At 39.9% G+C, this 25,930-nt stretch overlaps 1 protein-coding gene across 1 annotated transcript in view; it reads left to right on the top strand.

The window, feature by feature from the left end:
- Positions 1 to 25,930, top strand: part of zbtb16a (zinc finger and BTB domain containing 16a) — a 139,443-nt gene that overhangs the window by 63,529 nt on the left and 49,984 nt on the right. Inside the window, exon 4 of the mRNA XM_084940835.1 lies at positions 20,669 to 20,755. Coding sequence (XP_084796961.1) covers positions 20,669 to 20,755 — 87 coding nt within the window. The remainder of the gene's footprint in view (positions 1 to 20,668; positions 20,756 to 25,930) is intronic.

Genomic DNA, 25,930 nt, shown 5'->3' with positions numbered 1-25,930 from the left:
ACACATATATACACATCCCAGTGCAGAAAGTAACCGGCGCGACATTTACACAGGACAGCTCACAGGACAGCGCCAAGCTCGTTTTCACGCGGTGTTTGTTTGTGTGTCGATAGACTGTAACGACACGATCGATGCATTTGTAATGCGGTGGCCATGACGTTGTTTGCCTATACTTTAATAGTCTATTGTATGACCACAGACTTTTAGTCATGTGTGCTAATATCCAAGCATGAAATGTGCTTTATGTCTAAGGGTGGTATGTCATGTAAACTGCCTGTGGTGAGTGCTGCTGAAACTCTGTAGCTGTCAGCCAGCTGAACACTTGCTGTCGTATCAAATCAGAGCTTGCTCTGACAACCCTCTCTGTGTATTGTTACCATTATCTTCTCACAAGCTGGATAGGGAGTCACACCTGGAAGTGAAGTGAGAGTTATCCATGAGATAGACGGCGTGTGACCAATTCCTGCCGGGGACGAGGGTAAAATCGTTGTTCTCATTTCAAAAATGCCTCAGATTGCTTCAGCATTATGTCCAACAGTAAAACATTGTTCCTGTAATGATATAACAGTGTGTCATACATTCACGCTGGCTATTAGATTTTCACTAGCACTTGTCGCACTTTCTCTAATGAGCCCCTGGTATGCACTGACATCGGCAGAAATGGATGTTAGCCAATCAAATTTGACAGCTCCTTCATTGTGTCATGACAGTGTGTGTAATTAGGCAGGTTTCACGTCAGCGTAGACAGTCACACTCTCTGTTCGCATGTCCTGCCCAGTTGTTCTTCTCTTAGATTATCATCACGCCCGTGCCTCATATCGAGGCGGTTTTTAAGGGATTGGCGTTTCTGAGGCCAGACAAATGCTTTTTGTGTGTGTGTGTCTGTGTGCGTGCGTGTGTCTTGACCTCGCCATGTGACAGTCTCATGAATTATGCAAGTGTCATTGTCTTTGCCCACTTCACACAGCTGCGCACTGTTTAAATTTTGCTGTTTAATTTTGCCCACTTTTATATTATTAAATCAAATCCATCAGTGCTGTTTTAGTTTTTGACAGCTGGCTCCAAATTTGCTTTATATTCCCAAAAAAGAAAAAAGGAAAAGAGTTTGTAAGTTTGTATGAGATGTTTTAAAGACTTTTTTCTTTTGCAAAGCATCAAAATTCTGTTACAGCCCCAACTGAGAAAGCTGAGTGAGGGGTTTGTTTGTGACACAAACGGTAATAAAAGTAAATATTCTCTCAGGCGCGACCTTTTATTGCATTATGTAAGTTGGCCAATAGCTCTGGGAAACTTTTTAGATCAATTTCGCAGCACAGATTAGAAAGCTATGAATCCCATTTATGGAAGAGCTCCCTCATGAAATGCTCTTTGAAACTTTTATATTTTCGGATGAAGAGAGAATGAACCCGGCTAAGCAAAGATCTGCCGACGGCACTTTCATGTGGGGGGAAGAAAGAAAGCAAGAGAAAGTGAAAGGAGACGGAGCGAGCGAGGCAGAGGGAAAAGATAAAAGCACTCCCAAAGCCATCTGGAAGTAGCCAGGACACACAAGGATTGCTTTTATGCTACTAATTCCACTGGGAGGTGCGACATAAAAGCAAAGCATGGATATTGTGTTATAACTGTTGAAAACAAGCGAGTGGTCACGGAATACTAATACGACTGGTCAGAAGGAAAAGCAGTTCAATCCGGGAGTAAACAGGCTTTTGGTTGGATGCCCCCCACCACCATGCCCCCGAGGATTTCAGGGGGGCTTAGGTGGTACAGAGTATATTGATTTGGAACTATCAGTCCAGTGTCTTATAGACCGATTCGGAAACAATTTGCACAGACTTTTAGGCACCGCCGTATCTATAACAGCCTATATTATATGTCTGTCTTATACAAGTTGTGCTTTAAATTCTGATTTAAATATATAACTCCTCAGGTTTTCAACATATCAAATAGACAAAGATGCCAGTCGATCCAAAGCTCACAACATTATTGTCCGTTATCTTTCTCTTCTTAGCTCAAACAGAATAGTGAAGTGTCTGCTGCCTGAACTGCCTGACGCCAAAGCAGGCAGGACTGGAACCTTTAGAATAATAAACTCTTGGAGAACTAAAGGCTGCCATGATCTGTGCGAGCATGCCACAGACAACAAAATAAATACAACACAACAGAAACAACATTATCCTGACAGCACTGTTTGTCCAGTTATGCCTGTGGCAGTCTGTGTGATATGACATTGCGCTGCTGCTTCTGATTACCTTGTAATGTCTGCATCCATTGGCCCAAAACATCTTTGGCTTACTCGATGGTTTTAAAAAGGAATTGCGTGGAAATGTTCCCAGCCAAGACATTATCACCAGCAACATGTTTTACAGTCGTTGTACTCAGAAAAGCGTATTGATGAACAAGGGAGCCACACTCGAAAGTTCACTTCAGGCAATATTAGGGGAAGAGACAAAACTACTTGGTTAGTATTACATAACAATTTATTCATGTGAACTCCAGCAACAGTCCCAGCACCTCTCATGCTCTCTACTGTAGACTACTCGTCTACAGGGCTACCCTCCAAATTGAAAAATTACCTTAAATGAGTACCCATTGACTAAAATGTGCTGAGGTTCCGCACGAGCCTCAGCATGTGCCGAGCTGGAAATGAGACCACGCTCTCACAGCGCTAATTCCTCAGAAACTTCACTACAAATGCGCGTTAAATAAATAAAGAAATATCTGTGGGTTAAACTGAAAGACAAAAGAGTACAAAGACATAATGAGCGCACCCAGCATGAGAGCAGCACATCATCACTAACACAGATGTTTCTGTCAAACTGTCACCTACTTTCAGACTTAAACCAAACCTTTAAAAAAAACAAAAGAAACTCTACTGTATGTAAACCGAGGATGTTTCCATCCATTTGGTTGAAGTGAGGAAATCAGCTCCTGAAAGATCAAAAAGCACAAAGAAAACCATCTATATTCTGTCACTTTTGCGGCACAGTTAAACACAGGTCATTAAAGTTTCATCTTTTTAATGTTACACGCTCTAGAAGGTGACAAAATCTTAACCGGTTGTTAAATAATGCAGAAAGCTTTCGTTTTATTGTTCAAAAACTTTACAACTAATGGAAATGTCACAACCTTACTGACTTTGCATGGTTGCAGAAAAAAATGTCAAAATGTGTTGATTTAAAAAAAAAAATAAATCAGGTTTTTAGTCATTAGATCATAATGCATTTAGCATTATTCGGGTGGTTTGGCAAGTCTAAAGAGGCATTTGGCCTCTTTAGATTCGGACGGCACATCCCAGTGCACAAAATCATTGCATGCTATAAATAAATAAAATAAAATTAAATGCTTGCCCAGAAAAGAATTTATTTCATAGCGCTTTAAGTAATAGCAGGAAAAGAGGGGAAAAGCCCTACTCAGAGAGCAGCTAGAGAGGACAGACGAACCCTTTGAACCATACAGTCACCATTTGGCCTATTTCTGCCTCAGCTGATTGTATCCCCCCACCACCACCGCCACCTCCACCCACACATATATACACACACTTCCCTACTTTTGGCTGCCTGCCAAGAGCTGTCATTGCCTCTACAGTATCAGTTCTGCTGTATCTATATCCAGAGCTGTGCGGTTGCCCGTGCACAATGTGGTGGGTCTGCAGACGGAGAAGCGCTGGCAACTCCTCACTTGAAAACTTCAAAACTTTAGTAAAAAGTGGAAAATGATTAACTACTTTTTTTTTTTTTTGCACAAGAGCTCATTTTCAAAGTTATCCATGCATTTATTTATGTAGCATTCAATCATACCATAGTGCCTTCTCGCACTTTATGTAATGAGTGCAAGATCCGAGGTAGATTACCTTGGACTACATTAAATGTAGAGTAAAACTAGAATTGCTTTCAGTCAGAAACTACAATTAACGGAAAGTTTCTCCCTCTTTTTTAATCTATGAAAAAACTTATACGTAATTAAACTTGCTTGTCTTTTAACTTTATTGTCTCACAAAATGAAAGCAGCTGAGGAAGGCAGTAAGAAAAGTAATCTCAGGCTTGCGTAAATGATAACTAATTGGAAATCTGTGTCATCTGTGGTGTTCGTCTGGACAGGATCTTAGGATGGGGATTTTCTTAATCATTTCTTGAGTTCACTCAACAAATAATATCCTCATTCTGACACCCCATTCAGGGAAAAACAGATGACCTAATGGAAAAGCGCTACTAACCTCTGTATGGTGTCATTTGGCAGATAATGCAGGCTTGATGACTTCAAGTTCTGTGGTATTTTGAGGTAAGTTTATTCGCCTAAATAGCTCTTGTTGTGAGATTTTCCTAATTGATCCAATTTGTCCGTTTGAAGTCAGTACTTATTAAGTTTTATGTGGAAGATTTAACAGGGTGGAAGAGAGGATTTTGGAATCAAACAAAATAAACAAGTATGTAAATCAACGCACCTGAGTGCAGTAAAAAAAACTGCATGCTTCAAGTATTTCCTGTTGTTTAGCGATTCCTATCTTCTGCATTTCTTTCTCCAGTTGTTTCTTTGGCTCAGCTTGGCCTCTTAGCAATAACACATGTGTAGCAATTAAATAATCTTCACACTGTGGTATGGGAACAGGTAGAAGACTGGAGAACGTAACTAAAATGTTGAAATATTTGAAATTATCTTTTCAAAATGCTTTTTTTTCATGTGCACATTTATTTTTTTTACATTTTGCTCTGAGTGTATACACTTCCTGTAAAATTTCACAACAGAAATCAGAGTTCCCCTTCTTTCTTACAGTTTTACTACCCAGTGAACGCTGTATTCCCTGATTTCCACTCGTGTCCCCAACCTCAATAAACTCAGTGTTACCTTTGACAATGTCTGACTTGAAAGCAGAAAATAATGGGCCCTAAGCACTAAATCTTTACAGGGTATTGACTGTGAGACGGGGAGGGACATTGGGATGGCCACCAACCAACTTCTGCTGCAAGTTCTCATCTCGTGTATCATTTTGATTTATCATATAAAAGACCAGAGGCAAACGAGCAGGATAACAGTGATAGGTTTTTGAAGTACAAAATGCAGAGGTGGCATAGTGCAGATAGTAGTGTTAAAAAATACTCCAGTAACAGTTGAAGTACTGATTCAGCTCTATTCAAGTAAAAGTGAAAAAGTATCGGTATGGGCTCAAACTCAAAGAAAGTAATAGGTAACTCTTTCAAGAGCAGTTTTTGTGCAACATTAACTGAACCTTGTGTTATGTTAATGTTATGTTGATAAATTAATATTAGTACATATTATAATTTTAATTATAATAAAGGCACTCAGTGTTAAATAGTTAAGTAGAACATGAACATAGAAAAAGATGGAATATAGAAACAACAGCTCTGTTTTTTCTTTCCTCCTCTGTAGAGTGACTTTGGCTCTAAACAGGAAAATTAATAGGGAAGAGGCTACAATGGGATTCAGCAGTCGGGAGAACCTTTAAATGCATCACAGTGTAGCCAAGCTAACCTGTTTATCCTGCACTAAACTGCTGAGTATTTTCATGCAACCTTTAAATAACACAGTTAGTCTATCTCAGTTTCACAATATGAAAAAAAGCATAATGTCACATGTACAGACTCAATATCTGATTTAAAAACACGAGGACTTACATGTAAGCTTTAAATTTCGAGTTTATCGAATACTACTGAGCAGTCCTTACCTTTACATCTAACTTCTCTTCTTCCTCTCCTTATCTTTCTCCATCTCTGAGTGAAGTTAGCTCTTTTTCTTTTCTGTCCCTGTGAAATGCAGCAGCCGAACCTTTAGCTAGCAACACACTGTTTGACAACATGCACACAAACAGTTTGTGTGTCTGCTGATATTTGTTGAGCTGATAGAAACGTTGCATTTGAACCTACCTGCCACTTAAAAAATGATACTGTCTTTATGCTTTTTGCTCCTCTTTTGTAGCGGTAGCTAGTTGCCCAGGTACTGCAACAGCAACTTATTGGCACCTGCAGTCGTTTATTTATATCGATAAATAAAAACACCGGCCCACTTTAACCCCTGACTTTGGCACACGGGTTTGCCTCCTTCATCTCTTTTTACCCGGTGATTAATCCACAAAGAGGACTGCCTTTCATGTGTTACTGTTTAGACTCAGCAAATCCATTATACGTAAAGCAAGGAGCTCATTTTGAAAATGTAAGGAGTAGAAAGTACAGGTATTTGTTTTAAAATGTAGAGAGGAAAAGTATAAAAGTATTCAAGTACAGATACATGAAAATGTTTGTTTGTTCCGCATGCATGTGTATATATATCAGCCCTGCAATGCTCTGTCTCCTATTCCACCAGTAAAATTCCAGGAAAGCCCGGTCTTTTTTTTTTCCCCTTTAAAAAAAACCCAAAAACTTTTTACCTGTTACCAAAAAAGAAGGAAATAAAAAAGCAGGGTATCAAGTGTCAATTCTATGTCTACATTTTTTGTTTAGAAATTACCTTAAACCTCAGTCTACCAGTCGCACCCCCCGGGCAGCAAACTACAGCTAAAATGAGTTTTCCTGCTACAGTCCAGCAGCCTTCTTATCTCTTCCTCTCTTAAACTATAAATGCATTTACAGCACTGTAAAAAGGATGTCAATTGCTGGATTCCCAGCAGCTGGCTGAGCAACAGTGTGTGGTGGTCGCAGGGGTAAGGGTTCAACTGCTGGTCAAAGTTGCAGGTTTGTTGCTCTGTGCTTGTTTTCTCTTCCCAGCACACAGGGGCTAAAGCTAATATAGTATGTAAATGAGCTAGCTGGCAGTGGCATGGCCTTAGCCAGGTGATGTCCCTCTGTCGGCTTGTCCAACATTTTCTTCAAGACCAAGGTGCCTCAACACTGCAGGCCCAGTAAACTGAGTCTGTTCTCACTGGTTATTTCTCTGAAGTCAAGGAGAGAGCGTGCTTGGGTGTTATCTTTTTAAAGCCAGACTGGTCTTTTCCTAGCCCGTACCACAGAGGTCAAGTCAAGTCAAGTCAAGTTGGCTTTATTGTCACTTCAACCATATACAGTTTAACAGTACACAGTGAGGCGAAACAACGTTCCTCCAGGAACCAAGGTGCTACATGCAACATAAATTTACAACATAAATTAACAGGTGTTCAATGGGGAAATACTAAATTACTGGTTTTGTAAGCAAATGGACAAAGATTGTGTTGGAAAATTAAGAAGAAAAATCTCTATTTCCTAGTACAGTTTGACAGACTTGTTGCTACCAGCTGATTCTAGTGAAGTTTCCTTGATTCCTTGGACTTGTGACAAGTGTTAAATATAGACATTCTTTAGCTATATTGTTTAGCCTATTACAATGCCAAGTTGACATTAACATTGTTGCAGTCTTGTAATTTATATACAGAACCTGTCAAATTTTGCATTTCCATAAATGTGTTTACTGCTTACACTGTGGCCACACTGGAAAGATCCAGACTCCTGGGTGGCTATTTGACAAACCCTGCCAGCTTCTGTTTTATGTTGGACTGATTTGGGAAACTTGTCACGGGTGAAGGAGCTAGTTTGAAGTTTTTAGGCAGTGGAAATTTAACAGTAACAGTCTCTAGCCTCAGATGCAGATGAAATAAGTCTTAGAATTGAGCTCCCTTAGAAGAATTAAAAGAGCAAGAAAAAAAGAAAACGTTGCTTTTGCAGCCACCTTTTACATTACATTTACCACATAATGCTCGTGAATTATTGTGACCGTATGCTTGCTTAACAATATCATTTTTAAAAAACTACTGTTAGTCTAATTTAGAATGCATGGTGACTGATTCTCAGTGGATGGATGGATGGACTGCTTCTGTAGCCTTGGAGTTCTTTGGTAAATCTTTTAGTTGCTCTTCTGTGAGTCATTTTGAGTTACACATTAACTTAATCCAGCATCATACTTACAAGTTGCTATAGGCTGACCTTGAACTGAATGCCATATTGATTATATTTAGAAGTCTGACCTCACATGTAGTTCTGGTATGAGGTGTAGTTACTGATAAGACTGATAATTGCTACTTGATGGTTAGTAATCAGTAGTAAAATCCAAACATTTTAACATTGTCATGATATAATTGTCTGCAATTAACACTTTACCATCCAGCACCGATATACTTTGTTTAGGCTGAATGCCGCATAGTAGTGGCAGTCTTGAAATCTCTAACAGCTAAACAATGTAGGCTATTTGGATGTAACAAAAATAAAAATTAAAAAAATAATGTTGTTTTTTTTTTTTCTTTCAACATAATATTCACTGTATCTCATCTGAAATTGCTCATATGTATTTTAATTCAGATCTGGCTTAGGTTATTTATCCAAGCTGCGTTTTTGTGAGCGTTTTTAACCAAAAAAACATGAGTAGCGTGTTCAACTTCTTTATTTAGGCTGAAAATGATCATTTAATCCTAATGGTTTTTTTTTCTATTGATCAATATACATTCTTAGGCTACAGAAGAAGATTGAACACATATATAAATGAGCCATAGGCTCATTTTCATGTGTTTTTCTTTGTCAGGTTCTTTGTTTCATACATTTGTACGCTTTTTCAGGATGGATATGGACAGATCTTTTGTTTCTGTCCAAACAGCCTCTATTAATACCGGATCCAGATACTTGTAAGAAAAGCCCTACTTTGGCATTTTTGTGGCAACCTAATTCACTTCCTGCCACTTCACACCAAAATAGCCTCCAGTGGTTCCTCTGTGCATCCAGCTCTTGCTTCCCGTCCTGCACTTTTTTATCCTCTTCCACGTATCCTGACACAAGCACACATCATCCACCCAAGACCCTGAAGATAGCCTCATTTCTAAGGATTTCAGGAAACATGGGTACATGTCAAAACCTCATTTTCTTTTCTCATTTTGAAAATGTACAGGGGTTGAAAGCAACATCGAAAACCCTCAACATCTTTCACCTCTAGGATCAACCTGAATCGTATTTTCTTTAGTTTCCTGATAACTTTTTACTTTTCCTTACACTTCGACACAAATATCTTCACTTTCTACTCCTTACGTTTTTAAAACAGCGTGGTTACTTCAGGTTTAACACATTTGAGGGGAATTAATTGATTATATTACATCAGTGGTGGGAACAATAATGCATACAAGACAGTCCTGTTGGTATTTCCATCACCAGTACTTATTGCACACAGTGAGTTTATAGTGTTATACTCAGGGGTTAAAGTGGGCTGGAGCATCTGGAATGGTAATTTTGGTGCACATGTCAATAAGTTGTGGTTGTGGTACTTCAGTATCTCGTTCAGGACAGAGAAGAGGAGCGAGCTCAAAGAGTAACATTTTTTAAGTGGCAGGTAATTTCAAATGCAACATTTTAAACACCTCAACAAATATCAACACACACACAAACTGTATCTGTGAAGTTTATGATAAAACCGCTAGCTACGTTTGCTTTATTCCCCAGAGAGAGAAAAGAATGAGCTAACTTCAGTCAGAGATGGAGAAAGATGTAAGTGAGACAGGACATTAAAGTAGTTTTAAAGGTAAGAACTAATTAATGACATTTGATAAAGTAGAAATTTAAATCTTACGCAAAATATCACAATTAATTTCAGATTTGTTCCGATTGATTCTCTGCTTGATGATTTTTCATATTGTGAAAGTCTTTAAAAACAAATTTAAATGCTGTACTATTACTATACAAAAATACAATACTAGTTGTTATTGTTCAAAGTTTGTATGGAAATATCAGAGAGTTTTTTTGCAGGCTACACTGGTTAATTAGCAGTACTGTGGTGAAGTTTACAGATTAGATTAATTAGATTAATATGGCAGGTGGCGGATTAGTTATCTTTTCACAAAACAGGTGGTAGAAGAGCTACCTTTTACTTTTATACTTGGAGCACATTTCAGAGTCTACACTTTTTCCACATCAGTAAAGAAGTTGTATCAGTACTTCAACTTTAACCAGAGCATTTTTTTTAACACAGGTATCTGCACGTCTACTTAAGTGAACAATGTGTGTACTTTTGCCACCTCTGGGCGTTCGCCAAGGTGCGCTTAACAGGAATCAAGCGAACATAATGGGCTTTAAAAGTTGAATAAGGTAATATGTTTTCCAGTAACATACACAGAAACAAACTTCAAAATCAGGGTGGTGTCTCTGTAAAAACAAAAAATAATAAGATATCAGTTGTCAGGATGTTAATACTAGCTACCCTTTGACACGTTGACTAAAAATCTGATAGTACTAAATGAAAAAGAAACACTCTTAAGTTATACTTGCGTTGATCTCCTCTTGTTTCAGTGCACACTTCAAGCCAGGTTTCTCTGTTGTCAAGACAATTTGAAAGTAGAGGGAACTGGTCAGAAAGAAATACAAGGAAGGAAGCAAATACGGGAAAGGCGAACTAACATGCCCAGAATCTCCTAAGAAGCAGAAAGCTCTGGAAAAGACTTCATCATTCAGAGAAAGTAATACAAAGGCGAGGGAGAAATAAACAGTACATGAGAACAGGGAACAGTTAGGGCAGGAAACTGTCTATGACCTACTGGACAAACAAATTGGTTTGCAGGCAGAATGGATTAAGAGGTTGAGCTTGGCAAAAAAACCCAAGGGTGACTGATGTTGCAATGTGAGCTCATCCATTTTGAAGGGGGGCTGAATTTAGAGGCTGTATGTGGAAGTGTATTGTGTATTTTCCCAGTCTGTGTGTGCGTGCGCTTGTGTACGTGTGTGCATGCGAACGCTCTGCAAGTCAATATTTGTCTGCTTTGCCACGTCCCTAGACATCCCATTCGGCGCAACAGACCGTAAAGCTGTCAAATGCGACCTGAATATTCTCTGTCTTCATCTGCTTCCTTTTTCTCTCCCTCTCTCTTCCTCGTGCTCTCTCGCTTCCCTTTGATTTCTTTTTCCTTTCCGTCGATAACAATATCATCGAGAGCAAACATGTTCGCTTTTGCGCTTTTGATGGCTTGTCTACCCCTCCACCTCCCATAGAATATCTCGTCTTATCTATATTGCCATGTTTGCTCACACCATAAAGTCATTTCTGCCTGTGTAAGTCTGTTTGATACTTGTGAGAACCAGTGCATGTTTTATGGGTAGTGCAATATCATCTACTAGGACATTAAGTTTTTCCGTGTACAGCTACTTTGTTTTTGCTAGTTACACTTTGTAATTACACCATATCAGTTCGTTTTACTACTATAGCTATTTGTCTCCTCATGTCCTGTTACAGATTCCACACTTCTTATTTGTCCCATTAGCAAACAAGAGGGCTTCAAGACTTGAGGGTAATTTAGGCCATATAGCCCAGGAATCTGCAAGTTTATCTTGCTAATGGCATTTCTGTCCTAACTTTAGTACTTTGCCACTCTGCTACAATTGGATTAGCGTCACTTCCTCATAGGTGAAATCAAAGTTTTGCTCTTCTACTCGGCTCTCTGTGGAGCACATCACCTGCCATGACTACCAGTCCATCAGTCGATCTCACGCTCTACATTAGAGATTTGCAAATTCCAGCATTTAAGGCAACTCAACCCAGAAGGAGCAATCCATTATTTTTAAAAAACAAAACGTGAAGGTGGAGAGGGTGGAGAACTTCCTCCATGCTGCTTCACATATGCCTGCAAACTGCCCCAGTGCATGCTGTTAATCATGTTTGATGAGGCAAACAGAATCACATCATCTGCAAAACTCAGGGTTTCAGTTCTGACTGTACTGTAAGTGATGACAATTCTACAATTTTTTGTGTTTACATCTTTTTCACCTTGAGGCCTTCAGGTAGATATTTAATATTTATGTAGCATAACGCCTGCATCTGAAAAAGATTGTTAAAAGGACTTAAACCCCTTTTAGCTGTACTCGTGCTGTGTGACCTGTGTACTGTTGTGCTTGTAGTCGTGGTGCGTTATTGCCAACTCATCCTGTTTCTGTGTGCCTGCGTGTGAGTGTGTTTTATTATTTTGAGAGGCAGCCTGGCGCAAGCCCAGACTTTTTCCAAGCCTTGATAAAAACGTGCTGGGGGCATGGCGATATACACCTACTCCACTACAGGGTACAGGCAGTACTGTGGCCTGTCCTCTCCAATTGGCAGCCTCTGTGCTGCTGTACTGCTGATAAGAGGTTGGTGTAAATAAAACTGTACAGCAGAGCTCGTTATAACGCTGAAGGTAGAGGGTGCAAGGGAGGGAGTGGGGGATGAGAGAGCGTGTGGTGTCTGTACTCATTGTTCTGACAGCATACTGCGTCTGTGTGTGTTCCCATGAATGCGTGTATACTTGTTGTGCTATTTGTGTGTGTGTGTGAGAACCAGATTGAGCTTTAGATGCTGCAAATAAATCTCCTTTTTTTTCTCTTGTTGATATTTTGTCATTTTGGCCAACGTTTCGGTTTATTTTTAAAGGTCAATATTTACAGTGTAAATCTAAAAATACACATCAGAAATATTTTTTGTGGTTGTGATAATAAATGTAAGTCCTCAGAAGTGTGGTGAGACCAATATGTGTGTATGAATGTGTTTATGCGTGTGTGCGGGAGTGGGGGGAGGGGGCAAATGGGGCTGTCTGTGTGTGTTTATGGATTTTTGCTGTTTTTTGGTACTGAGAGTACTTTCTTACGTAAGCCATTTATGTAGGCTCAGTGAACAGCCAGGCTATGTTTTTGTTGGTGACTGTGCTTGTCTGCCTCCCTCCCTCTGTCACACACACACACACACACATTCTGCCTCCCTAATCTGCCTCTCTGCTCTCTCGTCTGCCCTGTTTACACTGCTAAAAAAAACCCACTGAGTGTGATATTGGCCGGCCATCGACATATACACTGTAATTAGCCTTTTTAATTTCCCATTTAGCCTCTCTGACTCTTGAGAAAAGATCCTTCAGACACTTCCAGCAGAAATATGTGCGCATACAGAAAAGTATGTCATGCAAACAAATGTTGCACAGGGGGATTAAAGTGGGTGAAAAATCATGTGTAAGATTATGTCATGTCAAGTTAACTTTCCTACGGCTATTTTTGTGTGTGTGGGGGGGAGTTATCCATCCTAGAAGAATTTCTGGGCACTACAACGTCTCAGTGGGCTTTTAATGTCTGACCTAACTTCTGTTATGTCAAACATTAGTACAATTTTTCAGGTCACTGTGGTCTGTTCTATGTGTGCTCTAATGGGGATTTTTTACTTGAGACACCTTTTTAGGCCAGATGGCAATACCTGCTTAACAGAGCATACAAAATAGATTTCCAGATTAAGCTTCTGTCATTAGAATCCTGCAGATCATTTTCATATTAAAACTTGAGAAAACCTGAACATGTTCCTTTGACATTTTCAATAAATTATTATAGTTGTGGTAAGCTGGAAAAAAATTCTCGAATTAGAAGGTAGTTTCACAAAGTCTGACAAACAGGCCATTGTCTAAAGGGCAACAGTTATGCTTAAAGTCAGTAAAACCACGATAAAGTTTAGAGAAATGTGGTGTAAAGTCAGGGAACTCCAAAACTGTTACATGCCTAGCTAACACGAAGCTTGGTATATTATCTCCGTTGTCACTCTTGCACACGGTAGTGCACGCCAAAAGTGAAGTCATAGCTGCTGGCACACAGTGCACTTTGGTAGTGCTTCAGCTGGTTGCCCATCACCAAATTTTTGTAACGTGGCATGCACAGTGAGGCTGGCGTGTATGCAAATTGGACGAGCTGGATTCTGTGTGCAGATCGCTCTCTACAGGCTTCCATGCGATTCATCAGTGCGGGAGTATAGGGATTCCCAGTTGGCTCAAAAGTCTTAAAGGGAGGTTGTTGCAACAGACTGCAGCCTCTTACACTCGACCTAGTGTGCATCATCTCTTCTATTGTTTTCCAGGGATGTAGCCATGTCTTTTCCTGCTCAGTGACACCTCTAATTTGAAAGGAGACGTTAACAAGTGTTGATAGAATTTGCGCACGCAGTGACCAATGTGTGTACAATTACCACAGGTTAGGCTATTTTTTGCAAGTCTGCACTATTAATACAACTGCTGATACTACTGTCTTTACTGCAGTTAAGTTAAAAAAGACATCTGGTAAATTATTCATAGCTGAACAGTTTGTTTATTGTGGCTTTGTTTTAGTTGTCTTTTTCTACATGTAATGGATTGTACAGAACTCTCTGTGCACAGCTCCATTGTTAAACTGTTAAGTATGTGTTTTGTGCGTCTGTCTGTGTGTATGCTAAATAGTGTCATGCCAACTCATGCAAGTGGTCATGTAAGGCCTTTTGACAAGATATTCTCATGACTGTGTTGCAGGAAACAGATGGACTTGGCATGACTTTGCCGATTTTTAAACACTTGCTCGTTTAATCCTGTTTTTTGTATTTAGGTAGGAAAGAAAAAAATAGATAAACTGTTTCATGTGTTGCAACGGGCAGATTGATGGCTTCATCATGTTACAAAATGGCCAGTGGTTGTTACAGAAGAAAAATATTTGTTTCTTTATCTCCCATACAGGATGAAATGTTAAACTCTGGTATCAACATTGTGGCCTAGTTTTTTGTTTTTTTGTTTTTTTGTTTTTTTTCGTACATTGCTATGAGCACAGACAGACTCTGTAACTCTTATGTTTAATTCTGTGATTGTCTTTGATGAAAGATTCTGTTTAGACTGTGATCCCCAAAGGGGGGGCCATCTGTTGCAATCTTAGCATATATGATCTACCTGTGAAAGTGGGTTGGGACAACAAGTAAGTGTCAAGTGTGGGAATGTAGTTTTTTTTAAAAAAACAAAAAACAAAAAGCTCCTCTGCTGCTGCAGGAAAAACAGAACTATCAGCCCAAACAAACAAGGCCTCTCTGTGTCTCACAAATTCTTTTGAATGAGAAGAGCTTCTGAATGGTGGCATTATGAGATCACATTGCTGAACTAGATGATGCGAGCGTGGCAATGTGCGTTGTGTGTGTGCTGCTGTACCCAAATACGTTAATCACACCCATAAATACCCAGATGGGCAGTGGGGTTACTTTCCTCCTCCTCAGCATCATAAGAGAACGATGGTTTTCATATTAGACTCAGATTTCATGCTTACATGGAATGAGTGTAATAGCAAATAAAACATTACACCATCACCACATTATTTAGGGAAATTGGAGAATGAGCACTTAGCATGTCAGGGGAAATTACAGGCAAGGGAACGCACCATCGCTTTCTTGGAAAGGCTGTGGGCTTATCCACAGTCTTCAACACATCTACTTGTGATGAAGACCGTGTCACTGCTACGGAAACCCATAACCACTAAGTTTACTGTAAGTGAAACACCCTTAAGTACCTACAGTCAACTAGGCACAACGGTAACCACAATTTTAAAGTGTAGAACACAACAGAGAAACAGTGAAGAAAAATTTGAATGAGAAGATTTGTGAAATTGTTTTTGCAAGCATTATGGGAACATTAAGCCGACTCAGGATGTTTATTTTTTGTGTGTTTTTGCGCGTGCTTGCTTGAAAAAAGGTTTTTGAGATACAGATAAACTCTTTGATATATATAAATATATATATTTTTTATTTTCCTTGACTTGACTTTCATGTTGGGCCCAACTTGATTTTCTGTTTTTTGTTGTTTTTTTTTTTTTTTTTATAAAAATATATATTTTTACCCAGTGCTCATCTAAAATACCAATCTAATAGAAGGTGGGCTCTAACTTAACCTCCTCAGCAAAGGACAAAGACACCTTAAATACCCAGTAATGCACCAGCAAGAAAGAATACATTGAAATAAAATGGCACGGTTTTCAGCCTGTAAATGTACATTCCTCTAACTAGAATATGCATTTACAGAAACAATAGCCAATTTAATGTGCCCAGCGTACCAAGAGGTTATTGGAAAACAACAAAGCACTACCTGAAGGGAAGTCTCCTTTATCTGTGGGATAAGATGGATCAGGCCTATAGTGTATGTCAGCGGTCCCCAACCTTTTTTGCGCCACGGACCGGTTTATGCCCGACAATATTTTCACGGACCGGCCTTTAAGGTGTCGCGGATAAATACAACAAAATAAAACTAGTACCGGTACCGAAAAAAAGAAGATTTATTCATAACACACGTGAAAAGACCCAGGAAAACCGAGTAAACGATAAAAACGATAACAAAATAACGCTGAAAACCGATAAAAACCTTGAAAACCATACATTTCACACCTGAGCCTCAACTCTCGCGGCCCGGTACCAAACGACTCACGGACCGGTACCGGTCCGAGGCCCGGGGGTTGGGGACCGCTGGTGTATGTGGAACCATTACTTTAGTATTTGCTGCTGGGCACTGTAGGATGCTTACATGTTGGGCACGGAGCTCTGTTCTCTTGTTCTCTTTTACTGTATTTTATTATGAAATAACTGAGCCAAACTGCTCTGTAACAGCAGTTGTGCAATATTGACAAAAGAGAAGTGAAAAAGGAAGTGGCTTCAGCGGCATGTGGCACCTGATCACCACTCTATCCCCATCTCCCAACACACATGTACACACACACCAACTCATCATGCGTTGTGCAACTTTTATTATGTCAGCTAAGGCCTGAATCTGTGGAAAAGTAACATGGGAGTCCCCGCTAACAGCAGATTAGGCATTTGGAGATTCCTTTATTTTTTTCTTCCTCTTTTCATCTTTTAGATTTTCTGACAGATAACTTGTATTTACATCATGTCATTTTGTGAGTGCTCATTCATTTACATGTTCCCCATTGAGCTTCTCTACGATGCCATCATTTTTGTTAGTTTTGTGAGAATTAAAATATGACTCAATTAAATTAAAGCTCAAGATCATTTCAGTGGTAAAAGAATTTTCCTTTAGACTCTACAGTGAGGATTTGAATGGGCCCCCCTGGTAAGGCAGTAGTTTATTATTTTAGGACACAAATCACAAGGGTAACAGTGTGTGTCTCCTCTATCCCAGCTCCCTTCTCCCTCTAACTAACAAGTTCACTCTCTTGTGATCAAAGGGGGCCTCAAGATTTATCACTTTAATTTGGCACCAAAAATGGCTAATGGAGGCTGTTACCAAGTGGAGGGGCCCCCCGTTAGCACTCAGCTGGCTAACTAGAGTGACGGTCATCTGGCTGGGTGGCTGCCTGGCGGTGTGTACCCTGGATTCTTGTGCTTCCACTTTTCCACCCCCCTTTGCCCTACATTGACCTCGCACAAGTCCATTCTCCTTGAAGCAAGGCACCATGCAGGCATTTCCTGACAATTTATGTCCTTGTGCCACAAGCAGGGGCATGCCCTGCACTAAAATCCTATCCCTGGCCCATTTAGCACACGCCTCTTGGCCTCCCAGAAGAGTGGTTATAGTGCTGCACCACTGTCTCTCAGGCGAAATCGTTACTTACTGGTTACTATGCAAGTGTAAAGCTGACTACCTTGCAGACATCAGTGAACACCAAATTTCACATTTCCTATGAAATAACATGTTTAACAGTAGACCTACAGGAACATGCAGCAACACAGTTACACATACTCACATCTGGAAGCTGCAGCGCACAATCACACTTTGGTCTGATGGCATCTGAGAAGCCCATTGGCCGTTGAGGGGCACCTGGTAATGAATGTAGGGAGTTTGTAAACTGAAACTGTGTCGCTTACTTACTTATCTTACTTCTTAGATGAGGGAAATTAATTTAGCCTCGTTGCTACCTGGAAGAAAATCCACATTTAAAACCTAAGACCTCAATTGAAATGACGATAACTAATGTAATGTATGCATGTGGTGGACAGGCTTCTATATCTAATGTAAAAATGTGAATGTGTATTTACTTTGAGCTCTGTTTAGACTCTCAACAGCATATGATAGAAATGGAGTCACAGTTGCCTTCATAAAATTGTCTCAGTTGCTCGCTGCAAGGGCAATCGATGAGCTCAAATCAATAGAGGAAAAAGTCCAAGGAAGGTTAACAGAGCAACCGCAGCCTGTAAAAATAATAATTACAGTTTCCATGATAATGAATCAGAAGTTAAAGAAGCAAAAGAGGCGCTATCCGATTAATGCAAATCAGGGACATCAGTGGGGGTGTTTGGGGGGTGGGGAGTATTCTGTCTACACCTCCACTACATGTCTTATTCCTCAAAGGTTAAGTGGATGCTTTTGCCGGCTAATTCGGCCATATGCTCATCTGTGCATTCGACACCAGCGCACCATACGCTCAAACAGCAAATTACGCCTCTTGAATATGCAGCCAATTAAAGAAGACATTGCTCCGCGGCTCACTCTCTTTAGTCACAAGTAGTTAAATGGAAATATATCTTGTGATGCTGCAGATGAATGCAGGATATGCTAGTGTTTATAGGTCGCATTACAGTGGCTTATGATCTTGTCACGCTCAGTGTACCATCTTTTGCATAACTTGTTGCATAAGCATGTTCTGGCAGGCACACTCTGTCGTGTACGGTCCGTGTTATTTCTCCTTTTTTTAGGGTTCATTACAGTACAGGCCGTTCCCTAATGTCACTGTGGTTGCAAAACCACATAAGCCATCTTTCCCTGACTTTTTTTTTCTGTCATCTAAGAATTGGCTTCCTGTTTTCATTGTGTTCTCTTTCTCTCTCTCTCTCTCTCTGGAGGTGTCGTAACCCAGGAGGCTGTGCCAAGAACAAACCAAGGTCTAGTCAGTAGAGATTGCTCTGTGCTTGCACTGGAAACAGGCACACACCCACACACACGTAGAGTCATTTTGTACACACAACATCCAGATGTTAAACTGCGTGTGTGTGCGTGTGTGTGTGTGTGCTGGTGAAAAGTGTGTTGCATGTATGGTGCTCATTGCCAAGCAATAAAAATTCATTTGCCGGAGCCTGATCTGATTTGCCCTTCAACAAAACACTGGATGTGTACATGCCAGCTTCCTGCTTTTTTTCTTTCCTTTTTTTTAAGTTGTTGTAAAAGGTTGTACACATTCACAAAGTGTAGGTGAACATGATAATTTAGACTACGGCTCAAGGGCTACTTACTTGATCTGCTTGAATTAACAGCGCGGAGCAACAAAAGTGCAAGAGCACATGACAACAACTTTATGATTTTGAGTCAATAGCCTACTTCAAGTTAATGGCAGGTGTGTCTACTAAGCCAATGCGATTTGTATGTGTGTGCACAACCACTGTTGATACGTAAGTTAGCTTATACGATAATTGATGTATGACAGTTACAATGACAGTTTCATCAATGTGTTAAACCTAAACATGAACTGTTAGCCATGTTTCTAATGTGATGTAATGGCAGGAATAGCTCAGTAGGTAGAGTGGTGGCCCCATGATCGGAATGTCGGGGGTTTGAATCCCCTGAACAGCTACTCTGGGGTACCCCTGAGCAAGGTACCGTCCCTCCACACTGCTCCCCGGGTGCTAGATTGGCGGCTGCCCACTGCTTCACTGAGTGAGGTTAAATGCAGAGAGAAATTTCCCCATGGGGATCAATAAAGTATATATAAATATGCTTAAAAAAAAAAAAAAAAAAAAGACTGATCTCAAAAGAAAAAAAACAATAGTAGCTGATTTTTTTAAAAGGTTAAAATGATTGTCATCTCTGTCAGTGACCTCGCACATGGAATGTCCATCTTTTTCAGAAAGGCCCCTGGGTGGGATTTGTAACCAGGAAAATTTAGAGTAAGCTTGTTACAGATGGGAGAGTTTGCCTTTTGAACATATGGCTGTGAAAGGCTCTATTTCACAAGAACCATTATGTTTCTCTAACCCTACTCAAACCGTATGATCCAGCCACCACCTCACCTGTCTCCTCCAAATATGGGTTCTATCAGTGTTTTTGCTGCTTTGGTACAGGACGCTAGTGTTGCAATTTCGACAATCGCTGCCAATCGACTTAATTTGTCGCTTAGAAATGAGGATGTGTTGGTCACAGATGCTGGGCTCGCTTTCTTTTCTTTCTTTTTTTTTTTCTTTTACTGTTTGAATTTTGGGGGGGAAATTAGACTACATTAGTCAGAAAAGGATATGACACCTTCTGTTGCATATTCATTAAATTTGGACCAGAAGCTGACCATTGTGAAAGTGGATAGATTGACTCATCAAGTTATAGCGCTAATTGTACTGCAGGCTTAATTATATTGTACAATCCGCTCATTAATCAATCAGATGTGGAAAAAATATTAATCTAAATTCTGAAAAAAAGACAGGCTGAAATAATGACAGTCAGGTCTTTATAGAATAATGTGAAAAAAACATTATCAGTCATTTTTCAGCATCTATAGCCAAATCATATAGATATCATTTGTAACCTGAAGGTAATTCTCTCACAGGATATGTATCAAGGTGAATGTAATTAAAATGAGTTTAAACCGATATTCATTCATTCAAGTCCTCTCCACTTCCTCAGTAAACTTAAAACCTGATTATTTGAGCCTTACCAATGCTTTCTCAGGCCAGTTATTAATGTTTTACTAGTTGAAATACCTTTTATTAGTATATTAGCAAATATATGGTCAAACATAATTGGGAAATCTTTTAATTAATTACTGGAATAAAGTGCTCCCTGGTGGACAAAACAAAGCTTTTGCATTGCTGACATATCTTAATGTGTTTAAGTGTAAAGCAACAAAAAAATATAGGAGTAAATAAACAGGTCAGAGTTTTGAGTGAAATGTATTTCTTTAATTTGTCTCATCTGAGCTTTAACCCTGTTTTCCCCTCACCAGTTCATATACATATTTTTTTTTCAGTGTGTGTAATAAGCATCCGCTTTCTGTCTCTTGTCCAGCTGGTGAGAAGGCCATAGTTTGTGACCAGTGTGGCGCCCAGTTCCAGACAGAAGAATCCCTGGAGGCTCACCGGCAGATCCACACCGGTATGAACGCACACACACAGACATGTCATCATGACTGTGCACATAAACAGAAAGATGATGAGCTTCTCTGCTTGATTTTTGTCCTGAAAGCTCCAGCTGATTGTGTTCGCCATGGTAATTCATGGAGGGAGTGAAATTCTTTTTAAATGGTGAGGGAAGAAGGAAGTCAAGTAATCACATCAAATTTAAAAAATGAGAATAACTGAGATCACGTTGAATTTTCTGATCCTCGTGATTCACACTCCCAGTCTATTTATTGTGTATTTTCACAAATCTGCATGCATGTCATGGTGAGGTGTGTTTAGAGGCTCATTCAACCTTCACAGGTAAAAACAGTCTTTTTCTAGATGATCATTTTTTAGCACAGTCTCAGAAATAATCCCCGTCTATACTAAGACGCATGTAAGGGAACATCACATTTACACATTTGTCATGTGTAGGGATGGGTATTGATAAGATTTTCACGATTCCGATTCCAGTTTCGATTCTGTTTAACGATTCGATTCTTTATCGATTCTCTTATCGATTCTTTTTAAAAAAGGAGAACACTAAGGTCGATTAGCTTAGAACTTTGTTTTATATCTTCTCTTTGAACAAGATAGAAATTTAGCAGTAACATGGCCTTACAAACCCAACAGTGAGATCTTAAGAGATCCAGCCTATGGCTCTTCCATGGGGTGTCACAGGGTCCCCAGGAAAAAAAATAGTAAATGTAAAATAATAAAATAAATATTCTTCTGTAGCAATAACAAAGTATAACATAAATTATTTTGTAGCAATTACACAAGAATATCCAGTAATGTCCCTGCCTACAATTAAACACATTCACTTACCGAAAATCGGGGCATCTGCTGTGGCAAATAGGTGCAAGCCTTTGACCACAAACTTAGTCACTGCTCGGTGACATTCGTCTATCCTGGCCTGAAAGGAGACGCTACCGGTAAACTGCAGCGAGAACTGCCAGCATCTGAGCCAGCCAGACTCTGTCTCTCTCATCATGGTCACCTAAATGCACAGTAATGGCAGGTTTTGTAATAAGGCAGATTGCGCTAACATAATATGCACTGTTAGTTGATTATTTACCTGCCGCATTAACGGGAGAGGACGTGCAAACGTTACCGCTGCTGCTGGGTTGAGATTCACGAGTCCGGAGCAGAATTAAAAACACGACATTCATTTCAGGTCATCGCGTGTTTTGTGAGCAAATGCTTTTGCATATTCGTAGTGTTTCCTCCCTTAAATGAAATATCTGCTTTGCAAGTATTGCAAGTTGCCCTGTTGTCATCCGTTCTCGTAAAGTATAACTAAACTTTTGAGCGTTTGAGCCGCCATGTTTCCTGCCAGGTAAATGACGCTCCGCAACGTGGTGACGTCATTCGGGGCGACTGGAATCGATAAGGGAATCGTTTGCAAAAATGGCAAACAATTCCAAGGAATTGAAACAGTGGGAACCGGTTCTCAACAAGAACCAGTTTTTGATACCCATCCCTAGTCATGTGTGTGTAAACATGAAGCAGAGGGTTGTTGGAAGATACTGCCTAGGTAGAACAGCAGTGGTTAAAAGAAAAAAGGCCATAATAAGGTGGAATTGTTTCTGAGAAACTATTTCAACTGTTTCAAACCAAAAAGCATTCGTGTGGACGAACCCTCTTCCATCCATCTCTGGCTAACTGAGCCATGGATTGAGAGATAGGATAGTTCACATCATCTTGGATTAGTCCTACTTGGCCTAAATCAAGACAGACCCAACAGTAATCAACAAACCGCGAAAACTTGGCAGGCCAAAGTTGTTTATCAGTGCTCAGCTATGAAGATGGCAAGACGGGGATGATGTAGGTGCCAAGATGTAAATGGGAAGAAGTAAATCCCCCTTCAGCAGATGTGTGATGGCCCAAAATGGTTTTACTGCTAGTGATGAACTCTTTAATCTGGAAGCTGGATTGTCTCGAATTACCTCCACTTTGTTTTGGACATGATGCGCCTTGAGCATCGTGCATCGTGCTCGGATGAATGTGAGGTCTTTGTTTGTTTATTTATACCTTTTTTTTTTAAATTTCATGGTTTTTTTTGTCCAGATATTCAAAACATTTTAGAAAACCACTCCAGGTCCATAATAATTAGACCCCATCCTCGAGTGCCTCACAGCAGCTAATTTGAGGGTTGTTGGAAAATATTGGCGCATAATATTACTCACAACAGATATGGAGGACTAATTTGCAGCTAAAAACAAAAAAAAAAAGCAAGGTGGTGCAAAGAGGTTAGCTTTGACTCATGTCTGTCAGTATATGCTTCATAACTTAGAAAGCAGTACTTAAATTGTTTCTGATTATTTTACACTCAGCCTTTATTAGATTTAAACCCTGTGAATAAGTGTGCACTTTGTGTTAAATATGGTTTAGCTGTGTGTTGTGGCATGTTGTCCACATAAATGTCATCAGCAGGTTTTATGCCAAAGCAGGAAGTTGTCTGTGATAATTGAGTTGTAAGAGGACATTATATGCTAAGGGCATTGTTACAGGAAAACTCATGAAGTACAAAAATGAAAAAATGTCCATTGGCTGCAGTCTCTCTGAATGTGCTCAGTGGATTTTATGGCAATCTGCTCAGCAGATTTTGCTGTCTTTTCTACATGTAGACACTTTGGCCTAATGGGTGCATTGAATGAAAGGGGAAGGGATTACCAATAAACCAATCAACCTGACCACGTCAGCCTTTCTCAGATTTGTCAAACAAAAGGAAATGAGAGACAAGAGTGCTGCTAGCACACTGAGACCAGAAGCGGATCTCAAAAATAGCCACACTTTATCATTATCATCTTGTGTTTTGTCCTTCATCTGAAGCCGTGACCCCCAAGCTCCCAGTAGAAGCTCCCTTCGAGTGGCTCTACTTTTTCCTTGCTCTGCCACACACACACATGCAGGGACCTCCTCAACATTTGACAGGGGAAGGTGGGGCAGTGTAGTCAGGAATTGGTGGCGGTGGGGAGAACTACTCCTAAGGGGCATGCCCTCAGCCAATCAGCCCATTGGAAGTAAAGAAGGGTTAAACGAGGCTAATGATTCAACAGCCATAACAGCGGAAAGGAGCACTCTAAATATAGGCATTCCAGTCTGGAACGAATGGAAGGGGTTGCGGGGGGGCAGCCGCAGCTCGAGCCAGACGTGTCTTCCAGCCAGACAACTGGAGCAGCAGCACCAGTAATAGTATAGTAATCATCCATGTGCTGGACCTCTGCGCAGAATAAGAGTGTGGAAAATCAGCTCTGGTGAAATGATGAGCCGGTTTAACTGCACCCTCTGATTTTCAGTTTCACTTTCTCTTTCCTTATACTCTGCTAGCCAGTATACACTTACATTATGGAACACACTGCACTGAATTTGAACACCTGACCTTTGACATCCCTGTTCTAAAAGCAACCCCCCCCCTTCTTTTTTTTTTTTTTTTAGCATGAATTTCTATGAGTCTTGTCAATGCAAATGACATATATCTGCATTTGACATCAGACTCAGTGAAGAATAAATTTGTTAACTCAGAAATGAAAAAAAAAATAATAATAATTTGGTCTAAATGGGATTTGGGCACAAAAAGATTAATTGTAGTTCCCTGTTGTAATTTCTACTACATATGTACATCGTTTCCTTATGTTTCTAGTGTGATTGCTGATTTCATATGCATATAATGACATTCAAAGGTTAATTAGTCATGTCCAGGTTGACAGCGTTTAGCAAGTTGGTCCACAGTGACAGAATGAGAGACGTAAAAAAGTGTTTTCTCTGACTTGTATTACAAGAGTTCTTCTTGTATTCAGGAGAGCTCTACATATATCCAGTTTTAAAAGTTCCTAGAATAGGCAAGAATACATGAGATGCTACAGTATAGAGCTGGAGCCCCAAAATGTAACATTCATAAGGTACTCATCAGACAAGCAGCAGCTACAACCTGATAGAAGTCAGTAACATCTTTAAGCTTTTCTTTTAACTGTACTCAAGCCTCAGCTGTATAACTGTACTCCTAACTATGTTATAGTTATTGTTTGGAAATGATTAAGAAATGATCAATCAGGATACATACCAGAATGCTATACTTTTATGGCTTGCCTGTAAGATATGCTAAATGATTTTTTTTTTCTTCAGACATTTTTAAAATGTATTATTTTATTAATTTAGTTCTGTTAACGTCCTTCAGAACTAGAATTTTGGTGCGTTAGGATTTATATTAAGTGAAAAAGACTCTGACTCTCTTAATGCTGTGCTGCAATGGTTTGAGATGCTTATTGTTGTAATTCAATGCTAATTTTAAACGAGAAGAATAGAAAAGAAAAAGCAAATCAGTTTGAACTTGAAAGCCAATGTGGAATTTATACAAGAATCAGTGTACAGTAGCCAAGACACAAAATATTAGAGAGTGCATGTGGTGGAAGCAGGGGGTTACTGAGGGCCATCAAAGCTAGTTTTGATCTCTGCCTGCCTCTTGGCAGTGCTTCAGCCCTTGGCTAATGTTCTCTGATGACAATATTTGGCCTCTGAAACTGTGGCTTTTTCTTGCTGCTTTGAATGGGAACCATTGTGGCATCTCTTCTGCTGGCCTGATCAGCTGCAGTCTGACTCAACCTCTGTCTCTTTCTCACTTTGTCTGTCCATGCCTTATTAAACAGCTGCCCATGCGCACCTCTATCCTTACTCAAGTCTTATGTGACCCTAAATTTGGCAAGTCATCATCCAAAACCATGGGACAGTTTGGAGGCTGCTAAGGCATTCCTGAAGTTGTCAACATTGGCAAGCTTTTTTGCATGTGTGTCTAAGTGGGTGTGGGGGCTGGATGCCAGGGGATGTAGCATCAAAACATCATGTGGCTGCTTTTATCAGTTGAACTTGTGCAAATCCACATGTACAGATACAAAACACAAACTATTGCCTGCTTGGCTGTGTTGTGAAATACACGCACATTCACACAAATCCAGGAATGTCAGTGTTCAGGAGATGAATCCACTTGTGAGTTGTATTACGTCCACTGATGGCTAATTTTTGTCCCCAAACTGGATGCTATTGCATCAGAGTCGGTCTCTTTCTAAACTGGGACTCGCTTCATGGCATTTGTAGGCAAAGAACATCATCTGTCGGGCTTTCATGGAACTCTTTCTTTAACAAAAAACCCCTGCTGCCATTTATTTTGGTA

This window comes from Perissodus microlepis, chromosome 10, assembly GCF_051167445.1.
Source record: "Perissodus microlepis isolate ML-2025 ecotype Zambia chromosome 10, ASM5116744v1, whole genome shotgun sequence".
Lineage (NCBI taxonomy): Eukaryota > Metazoa > Chordata > Actinopteri > Cichliformes > Cichlidae > Perissodus > Perissodus microlepis.
This window is presented reverse-complemented; position numbering and strand designations above follow the sequence as displayed.